The 23,280-nt window shown below is 40.2% G+C and overlaps 1 protein-coding gene across 1 annotated transcript; it reads right to left on the bottom strand.

The window, feature by feature from the left end:
- Positions 1-13,493: 13,493 nt before the first annotated feature.
- On the bottom strand, positions 13,494-16,563 carry LOC143864862 (Pentatricopeptide repeat (PPR) superfamily protein). The gene has a single exon (XM_077375726.1). It carries the CDS (start codon positions 16,225-16,227, stop codon positions 13,948-13,950), a length of 2,280 nt encoding a protein of 759 aa, XP_077231841.1. The 5' UTR covers positions 16,228-16,563; the 3' UTR covers positions 13,494-13,947.
- Between the last annotated feature and the right edge of the window lie 6,717 nt (positions 16,564-23,280).

Below are 23,280 nucleotides of genomic sequence, written 5' to 3'. Positions count from 1 at the left end.
TTTCCATTTCATGCATGCATGCATGCATTATTTAGATTCATTTTGGTAAAAATTGCTAATGATGTGTTCAGGAGGTGGGCCGTTGGGTAGATTACGGTTACATGATTTATTGTTGGTAATTTTTGTTGAATGGAATATTGTGATAGATTTTTAACCACCTTGAGTGATGAACCTTGTGATTGGCACAAAATCCTTGTTGGCCATGTGACGCGATATTAGGAGATGACTGCCACAAACATCCTTGCACACTCTCTCTCTCTCTCTCTCTCTCTCTCTCTGTCTGTCTCTCTCTCTCTCAACCATTATGGCCATCTGTCTAGACCCATCAGTATTGCACGGTTAATTGGTTAATATTTTAGTTTAGAAATTGCCTCTCTGCAGTCATTTCAGCTACTTCACCCAATTCGCTAACAAGAAGCATGTGGATATAGTTTGGACCCATATAGAAATGAGAATGTACATGGGGCTGAAAAGTGCTGGGTGGGAAGAAGAACATAGTTGATAGTCCAACACTGAGAAGTTAAAATGTTAGAGAGGCCTATATAAAGCCTTTCTCGCTTCCCTCTATTGCTTTGTTGCAAAAATGGTTTTTGGCAAGTGAAGGACCCGCGGAACGGAGGCTATAAGGCGCTTTTTGGCGCACTTCGCATCGTCGTGAGGAACGATTGGATCTAGGCCGTTTGATACGAATCAATCTAATCTGATGGTGATCGGTTGGATGTGATCTTGATCCGTCAATCGGTCACGTATGGTGATTAATCAGTTGGTCAGGTATGATCAAACGGTCAGATCTGGAACTAGTGTGATCTGAAGTGTAGGTTTTCAAGTAACGGCCAGTGAATGATCCGGTGCAATGTGGATCGTCGGATCATGACTAGTTGCGTCCCAACGACCATAAGTTGATCGGGTGCAATCCAAGCCGTGGATTAGCAAATCTAGCGGTTATAGGGGAGGACAAAAGTTTTACAAAAACCAACAGTCACTCTAGGATTGATTTGGACAATAGAATCGCAATTGGGCGCGATCTAACTGCTAGATTTCATTCTAATTTGAAAATGTGCCTTTTGAGAGTGTTTTTCAAACAGAAAAGACACGAGAGGCTCTATAAAAAGAGCAAAAACTTGTCATTTACAGCAGATTACGAAATTCCAATTGGGAAATTCGAGCTTGATGGTTTCCAATGATTTCACTCTCTAAAAGCCTTTCTAAATTTGTTTTTCACCATACGGTTCTGTTTTTTGCAAAAATAGACACCAGTATCTCAAATACTTGTCAATCCAAGGGTAATTTGGGGTTTGTTTCAGTTTAGTGCAAAATGTCAACAAACATTAGGTGAAGATTCAACGGGCTTAATTGTATCTTGGAGGTGAATTCATGGTTCCCCTACACATAAATGGGGGGTGGGGGTGGGTGGAATGTCGTCATAAGGAAAGAGACTTCGCAGTTCGCACCTTGAAGCATCCCATTTCCATTCCATTTTCTGCTATCTCGGCCGTACATTTTCTCCAGCACATGCTACTTCTCAAAGGGTTGTTGAAAATTATGCACTGACTAATTGATTCATAATTGTAATTTTCGAAATATATTAAAAATTTTAAAAATAGAATATAAAAATATGAGACAAGAACTCAGTTTCGATTCCCACCCGTTGAAATTATCCAAACAAGAATTTCCATTAATAATTTGATACGTACCTAGATGGGTCCCACTTAGGATTTAGCAACATCTAAATTAACTTTTGATATTAATGTGATTCCTGGCAATATTTTTAGTAGTTATCTATATTTAGTAGGAGATGGGGATTTGATTAGAATATTGGCTACTCTTAGAATAGCAAGTAATTATTTAATTAGGAAGTAGATTTGGGTAGGATTCTTGTTATGTAGGAAAGTTACTTAGGATTATGAGATATAAATAAATTGTAATCTTTTATTTCATCAATGAAGAAATTATTCTAGAAATTGTGTTTCTACACAAAGGAGGACCGATCCTTCCCTCGAAGTGGATCAAGAGGCTGCTCTTCCCTCTAAGAAGATCGAATCACGTTACGAACCGATCCGGGTTCATAACAATTGGTATCAGAGTGGCACGATCTGTTATCATGTCGAAGCAAATCGAAAGAGCACTGGATCAAAGGAATGAGAATATAAGAGAGATGGTGACTAATTATAAGACAAAGAAAGGACGAAAAGGAGGGAGAAAGAATAAAGAAAAAGAAAAGAGAGAAGAAATTTGGAAAGTTGTGCGCAAGGTCATCTCCTCAAATAGCCATTTATTAATCTCCAACCTTGAGGACAAGGTTGATTTCAAGAGGGGTGGAATAATGCGTACCTAGATAGATGGGTCTCACTTAGGATTTAGCAATATGTAAATTAGCTTTTGATATTAATGTGATTCCTGGCAATATTTTTAGTAGTTATCTATATTTAGTAGGAGATGGGGATTTGATTAGAATATTGGCTACTCTTAGAATAGCAAGTTATTATTTAATTAGGAAGTAGATTTGGGTAGGATTCTTATTATGTAGGAAAGTTACTTAGGATTATGAGATATAAATAAATTGTAATCTTTTATTTCATCAATGAAGAAATTATTCTAGAAATTGTGTTTCTACTCAAAGGAGGACCGATCCTTCCCTCGAAGTGGATCAAGAGGCTGATCTTCCCTCTAAGAAGATCGAATCACGTTACGAACCGATCTGGGTTCGTAACAATAATGATACGTACCTAGATGGGTCCCACTTAGGATTTAGCAATATCTAAATTAGCTTTTGATACTAATGTGGTTGTTGACAATATTTTTAGTAGTTATCTATATTCAGTAGGAGATGGATATTTGTTGGGACTCTTAGCATATTGGCTACTCTTAGAATAGTAAGCTATTATTTAATTGGGAAGTAGATTTCGGTAGGAATCTTATTATGTAGGATTATTGGATATAAATAAGTTGTAATCTTCTATTTCATGAAAAGAAATCTATCTTGGAAATTGTGTCTTTTTGCACAAAGGAGGACCGATCATTCCCTCAAAGTGGATCAAGAGGTTGATCTTCCCTCTAAGAAGATCAAATCACGTTACGAACCGATCCGGGTTTGTAACAATTGGTATCAGAGCGGCACGACCCGTAATCATGTTGAAGCAAATCGAAGGAGTAATGGATCGGTGGGATGAGAATATAAGAGAGATCCTAAGGCATCTATCTTCTATGAAGGCCAAGTTCAATGAGATAGCATTATCATTTGGCGTGAAGTCAAAAGAACCTCCATGTCTGATGGAAGATTTGAGCGAGAGCACCGTCGAAAAGCCTTGCATAATAAAAAGGAACAACGAAACAGAAAAATAGGAGACAAGAAGAAGCGCGAAAGAGATCATAGAGAAGAGAAGAAGCCACAAAAGGAAGTCGTCGCAGATTTTCAGTGTCGTCGAGTTCGACAAGTTCGTCTCCGGAAAATCCGTCATCCCTCTCAACATGTCCAACGCCATCGAGAAGATCGTCATCCAAGACCATTCGTGCATCTAAATCTCAATTATTTAAAAAAAGTGTGGCAAAAGAGCTTTTATGAACGACATGATGAGATTCATTTGAAGATGAAGTTGTCGCGGCCCTTGATGACGGCATGCAAAATGATGACTAATTATAAGACAAAGGGAGGAAGAAAGGGACACAAGATCTCATTTTTCACCAACCAGTGCTTAATCTTCAACCTTGAGGACAAGGTTGATTTCAAGGGCGGTGGAATGATACGTACCGAGATGGGTCCCACTTAGGATTTAGCAATATATAAATTGGCTTTTGATACTAATGTGGTTGTTGACAATATTTTTAGTAGTTATCTATATTCAGTAGGAGATGGATATTTGTTGGGACTCTTAGCATATTGGCTACTCTTCGAATAGTAAGCTATTATTTAATTGGGAAGTAGATTTGGCTAGGAATCTTATTATGTAGGAAAGTATGTAGGATTATTGGATATAAATAAGTTGTAATCTTCTATTTCATGAAAAAAAAATCCATCTTAGAAATTGTGTCTTTTTGCACAAAGGAGGACCGATCCTTCCCTCGAAGTGGATCAAGAGGTTGATCTTCCCTCTAAGAAGATCGAATCACGTTACGAACCGATCCGGGTTCGTAACATAATTGTTCATCACTCTTAACCACTGCACTATAAATGCAAAGCCATCACAAAAGCAAGTTCTATGTTTCCATCCCTTTATTTCATCTCAAGAAATTTGGAAAAAAAAAAAAAAACAAGTAAAAGACCCTACTCTGTTCTTTGATAAACTTGAAAAATGGCTCAATTTCAAAACTATATAGAAAAAATGTGAACGAAATCTCAGAATCTGAGATTCGAAATCTCTCAGTTTTACCCATTCATCTCTTGATTGTTTTATCTGAGGCCTTTGATTTCCTACACTGTCCAAACCATAAGAAACGTCCAGGCTTATGTGATCGCACACTGGTCCCTTGCTTAACCTGATTAAATAAATAGACGGAAACACAGTTATTTTCATTAATTTTTTTAAGGAAATTCATGACAAAATATGGGGTCATGATAATGGGAAGATCAGTGCAATTCCTACCTTTCTTGTATAGGGTGGTTTACTGTTTTTCCAGCATAGAAGACCATTGCAGCCAGGTCCTGATTCATTTCCCTATACAAAAAAAAAATTACTAATGAGTGATACAATTGAAGTGATGCAAACAAAAGAAAGATAATTAAAGACATTTAATAAGAGTCCTAATATTATAACAATCAGGTGCAGCTGTTAAAAATGATTTTGCTCATCTGTGAAACAAACTGTACCAGCTTTAGCACTCAATAAAACTAAAACATTGGGCCGAGGCTAGCGGATTGCTCTTTGGATTACGATGGTACGATACTAACAATTTAGGCCCACTCATTGTAGAAGGGGACTCATCAAATGTTATTGATTGGGCTAGGAACCAAGGAGGTGGGCCGTGGAGGTTGAACTATATTATCGATGAGGTTCGGGATCTGGTTCATCGGATCCATCCTCAACTTGTTCACCGGAGGAGAACGGCCAACTCTTTGGTAGATGCACTGGCTAAAGAGGGGGTATATGCTACAGAAACAAATGTAAATTATTGTAATTCGTTGGATCAGATGTAGGCAATTTGTGCCTTATTACTGAATTGGACTCTGTACTGGGACATCTTGTCCCCATTTTTTATCAAATAAAATTTTGTTAATTTTCAAAAAAAAAAAAAAAAAAAACTACAACATTGATATTTAATCCAGCTTGAATTACATATTTATTAGATGTTCTGACATCATATTCGAATATAAAACTGTATGAATACATATTGAGTTGGATCTTAAAATGGTTGTAAGCAGTATGAAATTCTTTTATGAAAAAATAGAAATGGGAAAAAAGAAAAACTGGAATAACATGAAAAAGAGATGTGGTCATAGACCATATTCAAACTTCAGACAAAGTTTAGTTAATTTATGGCATTCCATACCATATATGCGATGTAATAACTATATGTATTATCGAACATCCAGAAATAGAAAAGAATAAGATAATGGACAAATAAACCATAACATAACCTTCATGCAAATTTTAGTTAAGTTATAGCATTTCTGTGTAAGTTAAAGTGATTTTTTTTTTTAATTCATGGCATTTTTGTGTAGTAAGTCGTAACCAAGGTTTTAAATTTCGATTTCGGAAAGCGTTTCGGTCTTCACCGGAACCGAAATTTTCAGCCTAAATCCCGAAATTTCGAGTGAAATCCACGAAACCAAATAAATGCATATTTTATTACGTAGAAAATTTCGGCTGAAATTACCGAAATTTAGGATTTCGGCTGAAATTTGTTTTTTTTTTTTTTTTTGGGGGGGGGGGGGGAGGGGGACGAAATTTTGTGCGAAATATTGTAACGTTTCGTGTATATCCAATTTCGGTTTCGGGGTTGACCGAAACCCGAAATTTCGGTCGAAATTTAAAACCTTGGTGGTAACAACACCAGGGCAACTGATTGTGACCAGTATATTGACAAAAATAGTTGGGGTGGTCCCAAGTCCCAACCAAGTATTGGGTTTTATTTAACATCACTGATGGACCAATGTGGCAATGTCCTTTTCTCTGATTGACGTATATTAAACACTGGATTGATTCGTTAAGGTTTAGATTCCTGAAATCATATGTTTACCTGTGCGGGCTGTTCAAAAATCTTACCCTAATCTTTATGTGCAAAGTAGTGCAGAAATTCTTGGGCCGGTCTCAGTTTATGAACTTGACTTGGTGGTCCATGAAAAGCATGCCACTGTTACAATTATAAACAGAGTTTTGCCTCATTAAGACATTACTTATAGCCTAGATAAACCATCTTGACTTAGCTTAGGGTGGATTCGATGAATAGAGCAGATTATTTAATCATGATGAGAAGTAATAAAACAGCTACAAAACAGCTATACTTCGTAGTGCCATTGAACAACAGCTATACTTTGTTCAATGGTACTACGAAGATCAGATGAAACTCAAAAAGAAAATGATGCGATCATGCCATTTATAATCAATCAAAAGAAGTAACTCACAGGTTCTCATTTGTCGAAATTGGCTGCAAGGCTGTTACTGTGTAATAAGCTTGGAGACATGGCATAGTGATCAACCCTTCTACTACTTTGGTCCTGTTGGTTTCGTCCGTTGTCAAGTTTCAGAGCTTTAATTTCACAATTTAGTTCATCCTAACAATCTTTGGAGGATATGGATGCCATTTGATTAGGACGAGAGATGCCATCATGTGGCAATATTTGATTCTTCTCAGGCTTAGAGAGCCATCACCTGAACTTAGTGTTCTTTGCAGCTTACCTTCAGAATTGCTAAAGCTTTTCCTGGGTAGTTTGAATGATTCCTTATGTAGGTCCTCATCAGAAGAGCCACTTAATTTATTATAATTCCCTTTTACTTCAATATCCATTAGGCCAATCATTTCCATCTCTTTCCCTGACTTAGGGACTGGCGAGCCTTGGCGCAACGGTAAGGTTGCTCCATTGTGTCCTGGTGGTCATGGGTTTGAGTCATGGAAACAGCCTCTGTACGACGTCAGCATTTGCGAATGCCGCTCGTGGTTTGGCTCATGATGGATGATATGTGTTTGTAAGCCTGCCAATGAGATAAAAATGCATTGGCCTCTTAAGCCAATAGAGGTAAAATAATGGACCCTGTCATATCATGTCATATCAGATACCAGACTGCGAGATGCAGTGTTTGTTGACGGCCATGCCTATCACATGAGCATCTGTTCATATTCTTCATGCTCTTATAGCATGATTAGTACTTTGATATTGTAATATTAATATATTTGTGTTTTCTCATCCTGTGATATATACCCACTGAACTGTAGTTTATAGTCTGATTATTGCATTCATTCTTATTTTACAAAATTGCATAGACCATGTTAAAGTCATGCTACATTGCTTACCAGCTCTCAAGCTTATATGTGGTATCATAAACTTTTCAAACATTGAGACTAGTCGTAGCGAGGGATCCACCTTGCACTTGTGGGATTTTTCTGGACTAGTGTATATATGGGCTAAGATCATTTACTAATCAAATAGGCTCTTAGTTGTTAACAAGCTGAGCATTTTAGTGTAATTCAACATCTGCAACAGAAAATGACCTACAGATGATGAAATTACTGTTTGAAGCAACAGCCACAAACTCCAACCTCAATTGCCAATTTTCCAATGCCCAAGAACACGCAACCACCTTGAAAATGAATTCCCATGTTCTGTTCTATAGGAATGGAAAGCATCCATTCTCTTTCCAACTGAACAAATACCAAATTATTTAGATAATTAGGGACCGTTTGGATATGCGGATTTTAGAACCTTGGATTTCTTCAAAATTGTAGATGGGAGACAAGAGAAGAAGGAGACCGTCCGTTTCACTACTGTTCAGAATCTTGGATTTTAATTAAGAAAACCAGGTTTTAGAAATCTCTCCCTCATCCTGAGATTTCTAAAACCTGGAAACATGGAATGATCTCCTACTCTCTTGCTGATGGAAAGAAGGGCGAGAAATCAGAAAACGACTGCTGGTCTCCTTCTCGTCTCTCATGTACAATTTTGAAGAAATCCAAGATTCTAAAGCCTGTGTATCCAAACGGCCCCTTAATGTTGGTGCCATTCTACTTAGGCTCATCCATTGAACTGTCTGTCTTTTAGAGCTCAAAAGTAAACCGAGAGCTAGTTTTGTCTGAGCCTTAGGTTGATTTAAAAACCTTCTAACATGCAGCACAAAGTGATATTTTGATGCAAATTTGTATGGAAATTGGGCTTATTAATCTCTCAAATTCCACAAATGCATGGCCTTTGAATTAACCTAAGCTCCCAGGTATATGAATCGACATTTATCATCAGTCCACATTAGGTGCTTCTAAATGGGCATCTTTTAAAGAATCAACCACTTATTGAAAGGGATTTCAACCCAAGAAACTCATGAAACTGGTAAAGCGTTCAGATCTAGGCGTTTTTAATGTGCATTATCGCAGATCAAACGGGTGATAGAGTTAAAAGGTGTGGAGTTCTCTCACTGAACTTCCACCGAATTACTTCATTTACTTGGATTCTAGTGGGCAGAAACATAAACTTACTTGCTAGCAGTGAAAAATATGGAAATTACATTGCAAAAATCTCCATTAAAATTGCTTCCACATCAAGTCATAGCAAAGGAACAGATCAGAGGATAGTATACTCAAGGGAAACCGTGACTTTACTAAGATGTTCAAAGCTTCTCCAGGACAGATTCCACCAAGATGTTTGCAAACAAGAACTGGCTTAGCAAGGGGATGGTTAATCGAAGTACACCTTGCAAACTACATGGGAAAAACAAACGAAGAATGATGAAGGAAACTTGGAATACAAGATTGCCTTTCCCTTTCTCGTTGTCAAACTGATTTTCTCCCAAAAAAACCCTAAAGTTTCCAATAATATTCATCAGAAGCTGAAAACCAAAAGGAGACAGGCGTTATATATCAACCCAACTTACAAATAGAAAATGATCTAACAAAAAGAACTTAAAAGGACATGAACATCTGAAATGACAAGACTACCCAGCACTTGAAGGCCAATGTCGAATTCCTAGTGGATGCTCCAGCATCACACAGGTCCCTTACTACATGCTCTAAACTAAAAAACAAAGGGAAACCCTCTACACTCCAAGACTGGAAGGAATTCTTAGGGACAGTAACGGCAAGATCATTCATTTCTTCTCTATTGAAGTCAATCCATGAGCTAGAAATCGATGCAATTCTGAAAGGAATTACGATGGCTCATGAACACAAAGTGGATAGCCTCTGGATTGAAGCTGACTCCCTTATAGTAGTAAACTTGATAGATGGATGTCCATGGAAAAAGAAGGTTGCTCTAGCCGAGATCCATAAGCTTCTATCTTCCCCGATTTTCTGGAAAGTGTCCCATACTTGGAGAGGCAAATCAAGCAGCAGACTTTCTCTCTAAATAGTTTTGAAAGACTCCATGGGAGCTTGCTACACAAGACTAATTATTTCTTCTTTCTCTTAGTATACTGGTAGGGGTCTTGCCAAACCCCAGCTTATCTATCAGAAAAAAGAAAAAGAAAACTCCTTTGACTCTCCCGAGTTATGACTAGTGCATCAACCGAGTACTTGATCACGCTGTGCCAAGTCGGTTAGGATTTTCATTCGCCGCATTATCGGTGGTTCCCATACCTGCATTTTCCGGGGAGGATTTATAGAAAAATTGAGTGCAGGCAGAGAGACGAGGCTGTTGACATAAGGCCACAAGAACAAATGGGAATCCCCGTAAAGGTGTTTCCTGTAGGTCCTAATTGGCTTCAGCTCATGGAGCTTGTGATCACACGAGAACAATCTGATGCCCTCTAAGGCTGTTGCAAAGATTATAAATCGCCCATTTTCCACAACAGCTAGTGGAGAATACCAACCTTTCCAGAAGTTTTTTGCTCTTATACCAAGGCTGTATTTTTTCAACCACACCTGGTTACTGTAGTCCTGTAAAACCCATATATCCAAAATGGGTCGGATAGAAAATATCGAAGAAAGACAGAGACCCTTCCATCTCCAACAGACAGCATTGACTGCCTTGAGCACCATTTGGATGTTGGGTTATTCTGAATCTTTCATTGCTTACTTCCACCGACAGTATACGATCTTTACGAGAATCAAATTGGCAGAAAGATGGATAGAGGGATCGGGTATTCCCACCATAGACAACCCAATGCAAGGCACCATTGCCCCAAACCGGGCGGTCGCGCTCGCAAATACTAATAAATTCTATAGGATCCAGCCCCAAATCATAACTGGGAAGCACGCCAGAGTCAGTATCTCACATTTGTGGCCGCACAAACCTATAATTTTGTAGTGTCGAGCCAAAGGATCGAATGCAAAGCCATAGGAATTATGTATAGTAAGTTTGGGGGGAGGGAGTTGCAGCGACTGGCCGGTGATTGGATTTGCGACGCGATATTTTATTTCATTGTATAAGAGGACTAAGCCATTACAAGAGGCCTTCGTATCTAACCCGCCTGCGAAGATCCTTGAATCTCTATGGATATTGTATCCATTTTGATTCTTGTTGATGCGTATGGAGAGCATATCAATAGAAGAGTTTGAATTTATGGCATGTGATTGGGAAATGAAGCCGGGTATGGAATTAGAAAGAAGGGCATAGATGAAATCAGGATCATTAAGTAGTTTCGCCATGACTTACAAACACACCTCACTACATGATGAAGGAATACAACTGATAGCCTGAAGAAGATGTTGAAAATAATATCTTGAGGAAGAGATTCTATTCTTGTTCCAGTTGTTGTTGTTGTTGGTGTTGTTGTTGCATTTCTACCCAACCTTCTCTTCTTCATCTCTCTCTCTCTCTCAAGAAGTAGTACGAGGGCTGGCTGATATAGGTCAGGGTTGTGTTGAGAAAGAATATGAGAGAGAGAGAGAGAGAGAGAGAGAGAGAGGAAGTGGCCTAGAACGGGAAGGGGTTTTGAAATGCTGGAGAAGGCGTTTTGAAACCCTAGAAGAGGGGGAAAACGAGAGATAGGAAAGTTGGACGGAGAGAACGGCAATATATTGGGCGTAAAGCCTGAGGGCCGGTTTTGGCCCGGTGCAACTCGGGTCGGGTTCAACCCGAAAAACAGTCGGGTCAGGTTGGGTTCGGGTTGATTTTTCCCAACCCGGGTTGCGTTCAGATCGGGTTTGGGTTGAGGGCTTGGGCAACCCGACCCAAGTAAAACCCAACATTTTTTATCATTTTTTTTGTGAGCTAAAAAACTCGGGTCAGGTCGAGTTGAACTGTTACGGTTCTGAGTGGTGGCCCGCCTAAGTATGGGACTAGGTGGGACCCAGCTTGGTATGGGACAGGTTTAAAGGACCTTGCCTAACGCGTTCCATCAGCTCCGGAGCTTTTAGCATATCGGTAAAGTACCTAACATTTGGTATCAGAGCAGCCACCACGTCCCGTGTTTGAGTCACGGAGGGGCAACCTGTGAAAAGGGCTACCTGGAAAAGCCAGAGTGAAAGCCGTCATAGAGTGGGCCGCCGATGACCGCGGATTCGGAAGCGTGGTGGTATGTTACGGTTCTGAGTGGGGGCCTGCCTAGGTATGGGACTGGGTGGGACCCAGCTAGGTATGTGACAGGTTTAAAGGGCCTTGCCTAACACGTTCCATAAGCTCTGGAGCTTTTGGTGTATCGGTAAGGTACATGTTCGGGTTGAAAAAAAGGGTTCCTCGGGTCGGGTCAGGTTGAACCTCATCGGGTTAGAATTAGGTCGGGCCGGGTTGGAAATCAGGTCGGGTCTGGTTGAGTAAATGCTTTCTCGGGTTGGGTTCGGGTTGGCCTCAATTGAGAAGCCCCCTTGTGGTTCGGGAGTCCAAACTCTATGGTCCGGTTTGTAGGGTAAACTGTAGTAGGAATTTCAGAGGTTTAGGAGAGCTAAGAAACTTTCCATTTCATCATCTTTGAGATTACGCCTAAGTCTAATATCCCAAAAACCCCTCCCATTTTCCTCACTCCTCACCAAATAGTAAGAAACTTTGGACTCTCTATTGGTTGCATAATTGAATAGGTTTGGGAATGCATGACATGACCCTCCAACGCAATCCCCCACCCTCTCCCATATTTGTCCCCAATGACTTTATGCCAAAGAGCCTTTTTTCCTCACCAAATTTCCATAACCATTTGCCTAGCAATGCTTTATTTCGCAGCTTGATCTTCCCAATCCCCAGCCCCCATGTTTCTTCAATTTTGTCACCTTCTTCCAGGTCATTAAATCCTTTTAGCTTCCTATTTTTTCCATCCCCTTCCCAAAGAAAATCCCTCTGCAAATTTTCAATTCTTTTGGTTATTTTTGTCGGTAGTTTATAAAGAGACATAAAGTATACGACATTTTGCTCAAGCCGCCTTGATCAAAGTGATTCTACCTCCAAAAGAGATGTATTTTTTCTTCCATGTGTCAAGCTTTCTTTTAATTCTCTCCACCGCCGGGTCCCATTGTGAAGCCTTTGGAAATCCATAGCCTAGTGGTAGGCCAAGATAAGTAATAGATAACATTTCTTCTCTACAACCAAGACTTTCAGCATGTCTCTTCACTACCTGTTATTCCACATTGATGCCGGCAATAACACTCATGCAAAAATTTATTTTCAATCCCAATGTCATTTCAAGCCACCGGAAGACCCTCTTTAAATTATCAATTGTGTAGGGATTTTAACCGGGTAGAACTCACCCCTAAAAGCTAGCCGTTAGAGGGAGGGGTGTCCATTCCCTTATAACCCATCCACATCCCATTTAACTTTCCGAATTGGGATTCTTGCTTCTGTGTGTAACCCCAACAAATTGACTTCCCATTTTCCTTAATGAGTACCAATTTGTCATCGGCAAATTGAAAGAGGGGGGTGGGGGATCATCGTTTCGGAGTTTCGACTCTGTTTCAGTCCCTTTATATTACCCCTCATTTCTGCTTTTTGATATTGATAAGCTAAGTGCTTCCACAACCATGATGAATAAATAAGGCGAAAAGGGCCCCCTGCCTCAAACTTCTTGAACTTCCAAAGTATCCCATTGGATTTCCATTCAATTGCGACTCACATTAGGGGTTAATGTGGTTCTTGAGATCCTTTGTGTTTTCACTTTTTCTTAGATATTGTATGTAGGGATAGGTCCCGTCTTTGTTCTCTTGATTTGTATCCCTATTCTTGTGATAGTGTCAGTGTTTTTGTGGGCTTGTCATTCTCATTTTAATAAAATGGAAGGGGTCCCCACCAAAACCCAGCTTATCTATCAGGAAAAAAAAGAAGGAAATATCGAGAAGACTTTAGAGATTATTCTGTTAGTGGCATCATTGGCAAATGGGATACTATTATTATTATAAATCTAGTGAATAAGCTGGAAATGGCATCCATCAAATTGGCAAGGTTTCTTACATATGTTAATGATGATCCTCCAAATCTGCTGAGAATACAAGCATTCAAGGGATAAACAGTATGCCGATTCCAGTTTCTTTAAACACAAAGGACATCAAATTTCCTCCATAAAAATGAATTTGCTGAGAAACACTGGAAGCCTCTCAAGCATCACCAACCACAAGGATATCCAGATCTCCGTCGCACAGGGAAGCTGGCAAAGATGTCACCAACAAAATTGTAGACCCAGAGTTTAGTTGATAGAAGCTTGGATTACCATGTATATGATTCAAGTAAGAATTCCCAAGTACATGATGGTTTCCACCTAATAATAGCCAGGGGAGGAAGAAAATGAAGGATTTATGCAATGAACGGGGAAAAAGGAACCCTTTCAAGTTAATAAACCGCCATCACTCAGTCTGTCCCATGGCATTTGTCACGGAATGCCCTTTATCAAATAGTGAGGCCTGAATGCCTTCTTCTCATTGCCGAAATTTGTTTCCAATACTAAGAAATTATCACCAGTAATCCTTGCAAGAGCACTCCCCATCTTTAAAACAGTGAAACCTGTTGTTATCCCTCACAACAATCTCCCTTCCCTCCAATTTTGAAATCATCTTAATAGCAAGATGGCAATCCCCACATACTCTAAGATTCTTCACAACTCTAATCACATCCCCAATTTCACTGACCAGAAGCCCAAATCCTATGGCCAGCTTCTCACTGTGAGTCCCCACCATCTCTTCTTTCTCTTCCTCTTCAACATCTCTTAAAACCCAGCTCTTATCAGCCTTGTACCCAAGACCCCTCATTCTCTTCCCCAGTTCTTCCAGGACCCCATAGATCTCCCTTGATCGCTCGTGTGACTGGTCTCCGGCTATAAACTGATGTATTTTCCTATTGAATTCAATCCAACTATAACCTGTTGTTTTCTTCACCCCCCTCTCCCTCATTGCCTTTCTGACCCTCTCAACATCTTCCCACCTCCCTGCCGAGGCATAAATATTTGAAAGCAACACGTAATTGCCTGAATTCTCAGGCTCGAGCTCAAAGAGCTTATACGCAGCAAGCTCCGCAATCTCAACTCTTCTGTGGATGCGACAGGCATTGAGGAGAGCCCCATAAACTCCTGCGTGTGGTGTCATTGGCATTTTGTCTAGTAGTCCCTTTGCTTCGTCTAGTTCACCCGATCGACCCAACAAATCAACCATACAGGCATAGTGATCTACCACTGGTAATTCAATTAAACTGAAAATCCGTCGGCCTTCATCCAGTAATCCAGCATGGCTACAAGCAGTTAAGACACCGATAAACGTTATCCTGTCTGGTTCAATGCCTTCGCCTTGCATTTTCGACATCAATTCAAGAGCTTCATGCCCCAGACCATGAGCTGCAAATCCTGCAATCAAGGAATTATAAGAAACTATGTCTCTTGACGCCATTTCTGTGAAAATTCTCTCAGCTTCGCACATGCTTCCACATCTCGAATACATGAATATCAACGAGTTATACCCTGAAATGCTCAATTGAATTTGGTTCTCCGTGATGAAATTCAATACCCATCTTCCCAATTCTAAAGTCCCCAGATGGCCACAAGCTGAAACAACACTCACCATTGTCACTTCATCTGGCTTAGAGTCTTTTGTCATTGCCATTTCTTTGAAAAGCTCAATCGCCATTATAGAATGTCCATTCTGAGAGTAACCAGCGATCATTGAATTCCATGTTATGACATTCTTTCCAGGCATCTTGTCAAAGAGCTCCCTCGCAGATGCTAAATCACCATTCCTTGTATACCCCGAGATCATGGCATTCCAAGAAACCGGGTTCCGGTCTTTCATCTCGTCGAAAATCTGTTTTGCCTTCACCAAACTCCCACATTTCGCATACATGTCAAGCAATGCGGTCTTGACAAAGCAATTCAGCTCTATCAGCCTCTGGTCGAGAGATCCAACGAGTGATTCTGCAAGTTGAAGATTGCCACGTATCGAGCACGATGAGATAACAGTAACCCAAGTTGTCTCGTCGGGCCTAACTCCCGCATCCATCATCTCCTCGAACAACCTAAGCCCTTCTTCAGCAAACCCATTTTGCGCATAACCCGACAGCATCGCATTCCATGAGACCACAGTTCTCTCAGGCATTTCGTCGAACAACCTCCGTGCATTCTCCAAATTGCCGCTCTTCGAATACCCACTAACCATTGCAGTCCAAGATATGACATTCCTTTCGGGCATCGAATCAAACGCCCGACGAGCTCCAGCTTCATCCCCCCACTTCCAATATCCAGAAACCATGGAATTCCAATCCACAATTGTTCTATCAGGCAGTTCATCAAACAGTTTTCGAGCAACATCGATCGGCCCGTACTTAGCATACATATCCATGATCGCATTTCGAACATAACGATCTGAAGAGAGACCCAATTTTAGAACATGGGTTTGGATTATAATCCCGGACTTTCCCGCGGATTTGATCAAGATGGGGAAGACAAAAGCATCAGGCTCGATGCTGGAATTTCGCATTCGAGCAAAGATAGAAAGAACGTGGTGATGGGCACCGAATTGGGAGAAGAATTTGAGGATGGATGTGAAGAGGAAGACATCTGGGTGAGGCGTAGAGTCGAATAGACCGCGGGTGTAGGGTAAGGGGGCGCGAAAGCGGCAGCATCGGGTGATTAGGGTGGCGAGCCAGTGGTTTTGGTGATGGAGGGAATGGCGGATGATCTGTGCATGGAATTGTTTGATGTGATTCAAGTTCTTTATGTTGAGTGCTACTGTGTTTAAATTATGTGACATGTCTAGTTAGTTAAGGACTTAAGGGTGGGGTGTCAATGGATCATCCACCTATGTCTTGGTCACAATCCATTCAGATTCCTTATCTGTAGGGTGGGATGATCATCCTTTTCTAACTGCTTTTTGAAACTTACTCTTTTAGTCTGGCTCACGATCCAGAATGAGACCGTCCGTCAAAGTGACCTCATGCTCCCGCTCATTACAGAGTAAGAGTTTAAGGTAAGCTCTATCTCATTTCTTTACTTTCCTTTTTCTCTTGATTTGAGAGGAAAGTACCTTTGATTGTAATTCAATCAACATCATCATTGTATGATGAGGGTGGCTTCATGCAGTACCTTTGATTGCTCTTCAGTTAATGTATTTTTTATCATTCAGCAAGAGAATAAGTTAAGTGCTTATTTGGGTCCCACCTTGGCTGAAATAAGTTAGTTGTGATATTTGTTATTTTCAAATTTGCTTTGTAGTTATTTAGTTAGCTAGGAGTCTTAGAGATGAAGCTTATCTAGTTTATGGAATTTTAATAAATAACATGTAACAAGTTTTTTTTGGAGGGAATGAAGAAAGTTATCCCAAATTTGTGTTTTTTGCACAGAAAGGAGGAACGACCCTTCCCTCGAAGCTGATCTTCCCTCCGAGAAGATCAAATCCATTGCGATCCGATATAGGTTCGTAACAGACTATTGCATATATTTTTCTAGTAAAAATTGCTAGTAGGGGACATCAAAATATGAGAAAAATTGTTAGAGGGGGACGAAATGGGGGTTATCAAGTCTCTAAAAGGGGGTTATCAACCCTCTAAATGAGGTTATCAAACTCTCAAAAGGGGGTTATCAACCCTCTTTAATAATTTTTCAAAAGTGTCTCCAGTTGGCAATTCTCGTATTTTGATGTCTCCCATTGGCAATTTTTCCATTTTTCTATGATTGTCAATTGCAGAGTAACAGAGTTTAACGATAAAACCATAATCTTTTAAAGAAATATACATATGGGAAACGAGATATCCCTCAACATATGCAGAAGAGAAACACTATCGCGTGTCTTGCTTCATTGAGCTCGCCTTTCACCTAGATTATTATTATTCTGGCACTAATCTTATTATTGAATGAGATTTGCTAGGGACCGTCGCAGAGGGCATTTCGCAGACAGGCCGTTGCATGAGAGTGCAGCCATATAGAATGAGTTAAATGAATAAGACAAAAGGTGAGCCTACGTGGCTGCTCTCTCATGCAACAGCAGGTTCGTAAAATGCCTCTGCGATGGGCCCTATGTGAAGTTGTATCAAGAGTAGAGGAGACTCATTGTGTCACACACCAAAGAATGCCACTATTTGAAAGGTCATCACTGAGTCCAAGACTCCCTGTGAATGCCTCCTAGCCATGCAATAGAAGTTAAATTTAACAGCAGCTCCTGAGGAAATCTGGGCTGAACTGATTTTGGAAGATTATTTAGGAATCACAACAGAATAACTCTCAAGTGTAACTGGAATGATGTAGAGGCCAGAGCGTACTTGCCCGTCTTCAAACTTTTAGGGATTGCTCTGTGGACAGTTGCATGAAAAATCTTTGAAGGTGACTCTATGGTGGGTGATGAACGGCGGACACTTCTTACTGCTGTATTTTGGATAGAGTTGCTATCCTCTGTTTGTTTATCTTGGACCTTTATTCTCAGGTAAAATATTACCAGAACAGAGTTAGTGAACAGCGTTCAAGATAGTAAATCAACTGCAGCTTTTTATCCTTTTTTTTTTTTTTCTTTTTTATTGGTAAGCTGGGGTTAGGCAGACCCCCACCAGATATATTAAATGAAAGAGAAAGATACATCAAGAAGCTTAGGAAAGCAACCCCTGCCACATAAACAAGGGAAAACAAGGGGAAAACAAGCAAAAGCTACAAGGGCTCAAGATGAACAAGACCTAGCAACAAAAACACTAAAAGCCTGCAAAAGAAAAGACAAACAAAACCAGCAAGAACACACCATCGGACTTAGAATTGGCCCCCCAAACTGTAGAATCCCAAAACCCCCAAACAAGCAGAGCCATAGAGGGAAGTAAGGGACCCGGCCTACCCCATGGAAGAAGGGGGGTTTGGGGCCTTCCCCTTTTAGCCACGGGAGTCTATCATCCGTTGGCTCATCTTCTGAGCTCTCTGGCTCTTCCGCAAATTCTGGTTGTTCTTTCTTTTCACCTCCATCCATGTTTCATTCCATGAGGCACTATGGTGTGGTGACCAATAGGCTCAGCCGAGAGAGGGACTAGATGTTCCTTAGGAAGATTTTCATCTTCATCATCTTCATTGTGCTCATCTCCTAACTCCCTCCCACTATTGTCTTCAGAAGCATCTACTTGTTCGTTCTCCAGAGGAATAACGGAATGGCCTTGGGTTTCCTCATCCGGGTCCCTGCTTTCAGATTGCTCTAGAGGGGCGAACTTATTATGGGTTTTGGCTTTGGTTGGAGAAGACACCTGGCCTCTTTTGTTCTCTGTCACTGTGGTTCTAGGGTCTGTGATATTCTGAATTTGAGTCTGGGATGCCTTGACTTCCACTAGTCTCCATTCTTTAGTTTGAGTCTTGGTTATTGGCTTTGGTTGCTGCGGGCATTTTTCATTTGAATTGTTGAAGTTCTTGCAGACCTTACATGAAGCTGGTTCCCATTCATATTCGATTTGTTGAATTGATATACATGTTGGAGCTTGGATGGTTACCGTTTCTGGAAGCTTTGCACCTGCTTCAATATCAACGCACAGTCTAGCGTAGTTTAATCGTGTTTCCTCTGCTGTCTGGGAGTCCATGTAGAGAGGCTTGCCAATTGCACTTCCAATTTTGCTGATACCTCTGGTATTCCAGTACTCAAGGGGGAGTCCAGGAAGTTTTATCCAAATTGGGACCGAGAACAACTCAGGTTTCTCCAAGGGAATTCCAGGGACCCATCTCCTGAGGATAAGAGGTCTGCCAGCATAGGAGTGGTCGTTAGATTCAAGAACCTGCGTGCAATCTTCTTCGCAGCTGAATCTAAAAAGGAAGAACCCATTAAGAAGAGCATAGAGTTGCAGACTACCCTTTAACTTCCACTTTCTTTCTAGATTTTCCGTTAAAGCTAGGAAATATGGTCTTCTCCCTAGGGAAAAACCAACCAAGTTGTTGTCCCATTTGTTTCTGCCATTACTCACCTCTTCCATATCAAAAGATATAACTTTGTTGTCTTCCCGCTCATTTTTAAGCTGAAAATGTTCGAGAGTAGGAGAGGAACTCTGCTTCGGTCTGGAAAAAAATATTTTTCCAGGCGCCTAATTTAATCTCAGAAACATTGTCGTTGCCTTCGTTTTCCTAGCATCCTTAACTGATGTTTCTCTAGATAGGGATGCTCTAGCATTCTCAACTGGAGAGTGTCTTACTTCAAGGTTACTGGTTTGGGGTATCTGGTTTTTACTGGCAGACCTCTCAATTGATGAGGAGCTGGATTCTTGAGACGGGGACGGTTCCAAGAAATTTCCATCTCCAATGGAGTTTGGAGATTTTGCGAGTTCAGCCTCTAGATCTTTTAGGATTGCCATTTTTGTGCGAAGAGAGAAAACCTCATCTATATTGCTAGTGTTTGCAAGATTTCTGAGCACAAGAAATTTCTCACTAAGATCTTTCTCTTTGTTCAATTTAAACCGGATAAAGTTTGTAAATGTTACCTGTTGATGATCCCCAACATCCAGAGGGATGCAATCCCCGTCTTGACCTTCCTCTTCCTGAGAGATGCAATCTCCTTCTTGACCTACCTCTGCCATCAGATTTCACCTGACCCTAGCGAAGCTATGCCGGGGATTGATCGGGATCCATGGAGGTGTGTCGGAAAACAGATTGGAGAGGTTAGTAATGGAGACTAATCAAGAAACCCTTGATTATCTTCAACTCAGATTTTGCCAGTTTCTGCTTACTTGGACTAACGAATGACAATCCGCGTAACTTCAAGCGGCGCAGCTTGTTATCCTTGTGGTAATACTTATTGTGCAAAAGATTCATGTTAGCCACATTAGATGGTGAAGTCCTCAATGTGGACTGTCCTCACTTTCCCCTATTGCGTGGACTACTTTGAAAATTAGTCACCTAATGATCTTAGCAGTTCGATAATTAGACTGGGAACTGTATTGTGCCTCAAGATTCAATCATCTATTTGCAGCCAACCTACTTCACGGTTAAGATCATCCGATCAGAATTAAGTCTTGACCATTGGCTACAGCCCATCTTAAGGGTGATGATCCATGAATGATTTACACCATTTGTGGTGCAGAAAATGTGCACTAGATCATCCAAAAATGTGCAGAAAATGATTGGATTCAACCACAGCCGAACCAAATTTCATGGTGAAAGCTCAAGCCAAATCCCAAAAAAACGATCCCTGTTTTTCATGAGGAGAATACAAAAGCTCGACCAACATTTTAGACAAAAGGGTGAGCTCAAAGATGGTAGCAGAAATGCTGATCAGGCTGCCAGGAGAATGAGAAGGTAACGGGGAAAAAAAAAACTGATACCATCTTAACCCTGAGAGTATGAAGAACATAGACTTAGGTGGAGAACATTGCTGACTTGAACAAGTCCCTCAAAATGACCACCCATTTATGATTTGGGGCTAGAAGAGCGTCCAGACAAAGGGTCAAAGAGTTACGAGAAGCAGCAGTTAGAGTAGACTGGGAGCAACAGAGTGCAAAATAAGCTATTTTAGACCCAAAAAACTCAAGAAATTGGGACATTCCGGAGAGGGAGCAAGCACCCTGCATTGAAGATTCATGCAACTATACCAGGCTGCATATGCATACATGAGAAAAGTACGCATAAAAAGGATTATAGAAAATGTAGAAAATGTCAGTGTGTTTTTTCAGGTATCCGATGAAAATTTACCTTACATGTCACTCCAGGACGATCTATTGGCGTAAACTTGGTGTCGGAAACTGGCAAGTCACTGCTATTACAGACATTATCATTCCCAACTTGTTCATCTTCTCGTTTGACGGGCTTATTCGAATCAGAATCACTTTCTTGAACACCTGCTACTTTGGCCGAAAGATAAACCCAAGGAGGAGTTGCAGGACCCGAGCCTTCATCAAGCATGACTACATTGGCAGTGGACGAATTGGCAGTGGACGAATCACAGAGATCTGTGCAATTTTCTTCCATTGCTACTAAACCACCATCATCATTGCTGTCCTGAATTTCTTTGGATACGTCACTTGGCTCTGGTTGTTACCCTTCTCATCAGAAACCTTGAGATCTAATCCATGATGAGAAATTGGTTCATTTTGAAATGGAAATTTATGACCACCCACCTTTCTAGAGTCAACATGATTTATTATGTTCTTTCCGTTACTTTTTGAGGAGTTCTGGTTTTATTTCTTCCTTTCTTGTGATTTCATGTGACCTGGTTGGTGGTCACAGGTTCGAGTCACGAAAACAGCCTCTCTGCAAAAGCAAGGGTAAGGTTGCATACGTCTAGCCCTCCCCAGACACAACAATGGCGGGAGCCTGTTAAAGTATAAAAGATTAAATACTGCCTTTCTCCAACAGCTTGAGCTATTGGAGAAGTTGGTAAGTTAACATGGTATCAGAGCAAATGCCTGGGTTCAAACCTCCTTGATAGCAAAATCCACATGCAATGGCTAAACCCAAAAGTGGGGCCACATGTGCCACGTGTAGGCCAACCCTAGAAAGCGGGGCCACACGTGAGGGGGAGTGTTAAAGTATAAAAGATTAAATACTGCCTTTCTCCAACAGCTTGAGCTATTGGAGAAGTTGGTAAGTTAACAGAGCCTCATGCAGTGGGCCGCCCTTTCTTTTCCTTTCTTGGGATTTCATCTCATGCTAAGCAAGGTTTTAAATTTCGACCGAAATTCGAAATTTCGGGTTTCAGTCGATAACAAAACCGAAATCTACTATATCCGAAACTGTAGTTTTTTTCGGCCGAAATTTTGTTGAAATTTCGCTTATCCTGAAATTTCAGGGATTTCACCAAAAAATCTGGATTTTTGACAACTATTGAATAATATCCTGAAATTTCAGCCGAAATTGCCGAAATTTGGGAAATTTCGGTCGAAATAAATTTGGAAAAGAATTAGGCGTTAAATAGATTTCGTGGGATTTCAGCCAAAATTTCAAATTTTCGGTGGAATTTTCGGTTTGCTGAGGACCGTAGCAAGAACGCAAAAGAAGAGATAGGATGCCGGGATACAATGGTTTTTGGTTTTCTATGTTACTTTGTTTACATCGATGTCAATGATTTTAGAGGAATTCTTCATTTTGCATGTTTCTTTCCATATGTTTTCATTGGCCATTTATTCTTTCCTATTGTACAATATAATGGTGGTGCCTTAGATGAAGATCTGGTCCGTTGAGTTATAATGATTTTGCGGTCTTTTGGTTGTCTGCACATGGTTATGAAATTTCATGATGAAGACACTGAACTACATGGTTTTGATCTACCTGCCGTTTTTTAATTTTAATTTTCCTGAATTTAATTTTCTTCATACCTTTTATAAATCATATTGGCTGCTGATTTTCTTTATTTTTCACATTTTTTTACATTTTTTACACAGAACTTGCATTTCCAAATTACAGCTTTTTTAAGAAAAATATTTCAACATCATAAGTTTTTAATCGCTCACTGCATCGCACGGGACTGTAACTAGTAGCAATAATGGTACTTTCTATATCTATTTTTTTTTTTTGAGTTAAGTAAATCAAAAGATAAAAATAAAAAATTACTAATTCGAGATTAAAGATGGCATATTCCATCTCAAAACTCCAAATTATGGGTTGATTGACTATATTGTTACACCAAAATTATAAAGATAATCTCATATAAAGTGAATTTGATGGATCAAATATGAAATAAAAAAAATGCAAACAAGTAAATAAAAAAGAGATAAAAATTAACCATATATTTATAGCACAAGCGAAGCAAAAGTAACAATGCCTTAAACTTGTATTCCATAAGAATGCAAAATAGCTCATGCGGTAGTATTGTAGTTCTGTAGGAATAATACGATATTCAAGAGAAAGAACAATAGCTTATTATGGG

Source organism: Tasmannia lanceolata, unplaced genomic scaffold, assembly GCF_043159265.1.
Source record: "Tasmannia lanceolata isolate RefF3 unplaced genomic scaffold, GAP_Taslan_0.1 ptg000054l, whole genome shotgun sequence".
In the NCBI taxonomy this organism is placed as follows: domain Eukaryota; kingdom Viridiplantae; phylum Streptophyta; class Magnoliopsida; order Canellales; family Winteraceae; genus Tasmannia; species Tasmannia lanceolata.
This window is presented reverse-complemented; position numbering and strand designations above follow the sequence as displayed.